This window comes from Cyprinodon variegatus, unplaced genomic scaffold (genome assembly GCF_000732505.1).
Source record: "Cyprinodon variegatus isolate N-32 unplaced genomic scaffold, C_variegatus-1.0 Scaffold1875, whole genome shotgun sequence".
NCBI lineage: Eukaryota > Metazoa > Chordata > Actinopteri > Cyprinodontiformes > Cyprinodontidae > Cyprinodon > Cyprinodon variegatus.
In genome coordinates, this window is record NW_015152328.1 from 43,502 (window position 1) to 48,503 (window position 5,002).

The 5,002-nt window shown below is 39.4% G+C and overlaps 1 protein-coding gene across 1 annotated transcript in view; it reads right to left on the reverse strand.

Annotated features, from left to right (window-relative positions):
- LOC107104759 (nuclear factor 7, ovary-like) overlaps positions 1-455 on the reverse strand; it is a 1,492-nt gene extending 1,037 nt beyond the window's left edge. Inside the window, exon 1 of the mRNA XM_015404846.1 lies at positions 111-455. Within this exon, the coding sequence (XP_015260332.1) occupies positions 111-455 (345 nt within the window). The remainder of the gene's footprint in view (positions 1-110) is intronic.
- Positions 456-5,002: the final 4,547 nt, after the last annotated feature.

A 5,002-nucleotide genomic window follows, 5' to 3' on the forward strand; every position in this document is an offset into this window, starting at 1 on the left:
CTCTTGTCCTGCAGAGACTTTAAGTCAGATTCCAGCTGCTCCTTCAGCTCACTGACTGCTTGTTCTATAGGAACCACTTTGTGACTCTGGTGGAGAGAAAACTCACAGACAGGACACACAGCTCTCTGCTCGTCTTTACAGAACAGTTTAGGGTCTTCTTGGTGTTTACTGCAGACCACCATCAGCTGCTTTTCTCCTCTTTCTGTCTCAGATGATCCAGATTTCTGTCTGCCAGCAAAAATATCAGCCACTTCCTTCAGTCCGAAATTCACTAGCAGACACTCCTTAGAATATCTTCTTTTACAGATGGGACAGTTCTTGTTTCCAGTTTGTTCCCAGAATTCCTTCAGGCAGCTTGAACAGAAGCTGTGGTTGCAGCTCAGAGACACAGGATCTCTGAAAGTCTCTGAACACACATGGCAGCTCAGGAAACTTTCAAAAACTCTCTCTGCCATTTTTAGTGAATTATTTCAAAAGCAGGACTCACCAAAGTTTCAGATTATCCTTTCAATTACCAAAATATTTCTCTCGTTTTCCAGCAGAGATCTAACACCCAGTAATGGCGTCTCAGCTCAGTTCAATAACGTCTGTAAATACTTTCGGTTTCTTTAACCTGTTTTTCAAGTTTTGGTGAATTATTTCAACAGCAGGACTCACCAAAGATTCAGCTTCTTTTAAAAATCCTCCAAATATTGTGTCCTTTCCAGGAGAGATTTAACACCCAGGTATTTCGTCTCAATTCAGTTCATAACTTCTGAAATGACCGTATGTACTTTAACCAGATAGTCATAAAACAATCTGCTGTATCAGGGTAGGGCAGGTATCTTTCACAGCTTTCCTCCTTCCGCACACATAAAAAAAAACAAAAACCAGTTTATATGCTTTTGTGATTATTGTTAAAACCTGAACTGAATATTTCTATCACAATTCTACCTACTAATTAACATACATTTACAGTAAACAAATATTTTTTGTGGAAAAGAAACATCATTAAATGCAAAGTGTTACATAACCTAAGTTCACACTAAATTAATAATTCATCTTTAGTAAAATTTTTTATCTCTGTTTTCCCCAACATTGTTCTTTTTAGACCAATAAACTATTTCAATCACTATCTGTTGATGTTTTTTGTTCATTCTTTCTCACTTTAACTTATGGTGGCACTCTGTTGCTGTTTATTACTTTAATCAGACCTTTAAGTTTACATAATAAACTAAACTGTTTAATATTATCGTAAAACTGCAAAAAGCTGCTGAGTAGCTGTCAGGACTGTAACAAAAACAGCTCAAACTTAGTTCATTGAAACCAAGATAAAAGACCCATGTAGATTATAAGCTTCATTAATTTAAGTTTTTAATCCAACTTTTCATTAGCTGCCTTTTTTCCACTGCTAAGCTTTTCAATTTCTTATGATCTCTCCATGTGACGAACAAACAATGCATGACGAAGGTTCATGCATTGTTTGTTTTCTCATAGACAGAATTTTTGATAAAAAAGAGAAGAAGGATCAACAGGAGCTCTGTCTCCTCTTCTCTTTACTCTCAAGTCTTTCTTTGTCTCCCAACACCAGCCTTAACTTGAAACATTTCCACCCTGAAATATATATATTTTTTTTTAATCCTTGAATATCACCTTTTAAGGCATTCTGAAGCTGATTAATGGTTAAATAACAGCTACTTCCAGATAAACTCAGACAAAATTGAAGCTATAACTATCGGACCAGACAGTGAAATCTCTGACATTAAACTGCAGCAGGATGATTTAGTACTCAGCGTAGCCTCAGAAACATAGTGTTTCCTTGTTGATGAAGCTTCCTCCCTGGAACTTCATTTAAAGTACTCAGAAGCCTTTTCCATCTAAAAACTTCACAAGATTTATTTTTGTCTCTACAGGAGTGGACTACTGTAACAGTCTGTTTCCTTCTTTCAATAGCAAGGTCTGTCTTATTTTCAGGTCGTCCAAACTCTGCAGCAGAAAGACTAACATGCTGAAACAGAGGAACTCATAGAACCTGTTTTAATGTCATTCTACAGGCTGCCATCAGATTTAGATCTCATTTCTAAAGAAGACAGCAGAACTCAAAGCCCAAGTATTTATCAGTGCTGTGCACAGCATCATCATTGAAATCATTGTGATTGCCGACAATGAACTCACAGAGCTTTAAAAGTTCCTCTCTCCACTAATGCACTGTCTAGTTTGTGCTGTGCAGTGTTGGAGTCACTCTGGGCAATCTCGGCCTGCATTCATCCAGGAGTTTTATGTGCTGGGGAGATTTTGTGAAAAGGGTTGCTAGGCCACTTACAGTAGTAGCCATTGAAAACTTCCCCACTTTGCTTGATGGGTCCTTGGCTGGTCCTTGGCATCCATCTTTGTACTAAAATATTATTTCTGTGATGATTTGTGGACATTAAGATCTAAAGATTAAGATCTAAATTCAGTGAATGGGTGGAGTCAGAGTAAGAAAAATATCTATCCTCAGGAGAAGAAGGGGGTCACTCCAATGTCTAGAAGTTGGAGGAGATTTTGATGGTAGTTTCAGGGAAGTGGGCTGCCATTCAGCTGTCGTTTGACTAGGAAGGGCCATTTTGAATGGCTGCTTTTGTATGTGGGAGACAAAAAAGTTGTGCTCTTAATTTTAGCAGATCGTCAAGAAATTACAAGATTCAGGGAGTGTGCATAGCAATAAATGTGTTAGAAATCCAGTTTGTGTGGTCTGTTTATGTGTTTTCCTTCTCCCCACCACCAGGTGGTAACCTGTCCTTGTTGGGCCTCCCTGCACACCTGCGGTTCATTGGACCATTACTGGAGGAGTATTTGAGCAGTGGGCTGTCACTACCCCGGCGCCAGAGTGTTTGCCAGTTTTGGGTACTCTAGCCAAGCTGAGATTAGTAGAGTCTAGCTTGAGCTTTGTTTCTCTGAGACTTATGTTGTTTTTGTCTTTCGTCTTCGGCAGGAAGCCTTCCTGTATAACTGGATACCTGGACCTTCTCCCCCTGGAAGGAATCACTGAGTTCACACTGAGCAGGGGAAAACCTTCACATGATCCGTTCAAGTTCACATCGGATATCCAAGTGACAGTCTGCTCCATTAATCCTCCTGGACCAACATATGCCTACCTGTCCACCCTCCAACGAGTTCCCTCTTGTCTGGATAATCCCACAGACTCTGGATTCAGGGATCGACAAGATCCCCCTCAAACGTGGGTCCCTCTCCTGCATAATTCAAGGCACAATCTCAATTCCCACGGTCCCTGAACTGATCTCTGTGATCTTCCCTTCAGACTTTCCATTTCTGGTTCACCAGTTCAGTGAGTTCCAGAACCAACCCCTGTCCTCATTACCACAAATAAACCTGTTGAACTTTTCTACGTGTTCTCTGAGTGGTTTCTCTGCATTTGGGGTCAGATTCCTTAAACCGATCATGGCTGAATGAAGAGTCCCTGCAGGATTTTCTCCTTCACCTTGGTTTGTACCCCATTTGGTCCAGATCCCATGAATGCAGCTCCTTAACACTGGGCTATCCCCTTACTGGTGCAGGAACACCCTTGCAGAACACTTGGTCATCTATGGCCTCTGCAAGCTTATTGCCACTGATCTCACCAAACTAAAAAAAGCTCTCCTTCACAAAACCCTCTGTGATGTAATGCAACACATTGGACAACTGAGCAGCATAACTCATGTGAGTGGTTTCCTCCAGCATAATGGAGACAAAGGGTGTTTTTCTCACCTCCTTCCTCAAAGCTTTATTCATTACATCCTCCACTGACTGAATCAGGCCGTTTTGGGCTCAATCCAAATGACAGGCACAGGGCTTTCGTGCAATCCAACAGCGCCAAATTGCTCGTCTTGTTTTCAGAATCCTTTTTTCATAATGTCCTTGAAATGCCACCTCTTGCTTTGCAATATTGATGAGACCTTTAAGGGGTTTTCTGTTCCGTCTGACCTTGTTGTTGTGGGATGTGGTGGGATTTCAGCACTGCTTATCAAAAAGAAGGTCAACTCTTGTCCCAGCCAGTCATCCATGGGTAGCGCTGATCATTCCTGGCCTTAAAAGGCCTCTCCACTTTTTTATTTCTTCTATCAAATCTAATTCTGAAGTTGGTCATCCATTTCTTATGATTTGTTGCTTGTAAGCAAAAGGGCGCCTTAAAGAAGATGTTTTCAACAAGCTAGTCGCAAAGTTGAGTGTTGTCAGAAGCTAAAACTTATTTAAACATCACCATTTATCATAGAGAGCCTAAATAAACAGAACTGGATTTTATTACAGTAACTTGGAATGTGTTACATTTCACTGGTTTTAAAGTGATTTTTTCTAGTGAGGTCCATGACTTCCACTTTGAGCCGAATGCTTTTATTTTTAATGCATGCACTTCCTGTCCTGAGCAGCTAGAGCAGCAGGTAGTTTATTGTCCAAAGGTGCAGCAAGGTAAACTCAGAGCCAAAGTACCATTAGTGGTTCTGGACCAACATTACCAACTTTACCAATGAAACAAAATAATTAATTGGGAAAAAGTGCATGATTTAAAAAGTTCAATGAACTCTGGAAGCCACCAGCCCAGTTCATCACATGGACTAACTTTACTCTCTAAGTTCTAAGAACACTTTGGATTCACTGAATGATCTCAGTATTAAATGTAGAGTTGATGTTTAAACAGGATGATAGCATGTTGATGATCACAATCAGAGCTGGACATTTACTCTCTAAAACTTCCTGCCCTTTGAGCTTTATTATGCGGTTTGAAAATCGCATCAAAATATTAGAAAATACATTACAATTTTTACATCACAGTAAAATACATTAAAATACACAAACATGATAAAATATAAATCACACTAATTTAAATAAAATAGTCCCAAAATATGCTGCATAGTTCACATAATAATAAATATACATGTGTGTCTATCTATCTATTTATCTATCTATCTATCTATCTATCTATCTATCTATCTATCTATCTATCTATCTATCTATCTATCTATCTATCTATCTATCTATCTATCTA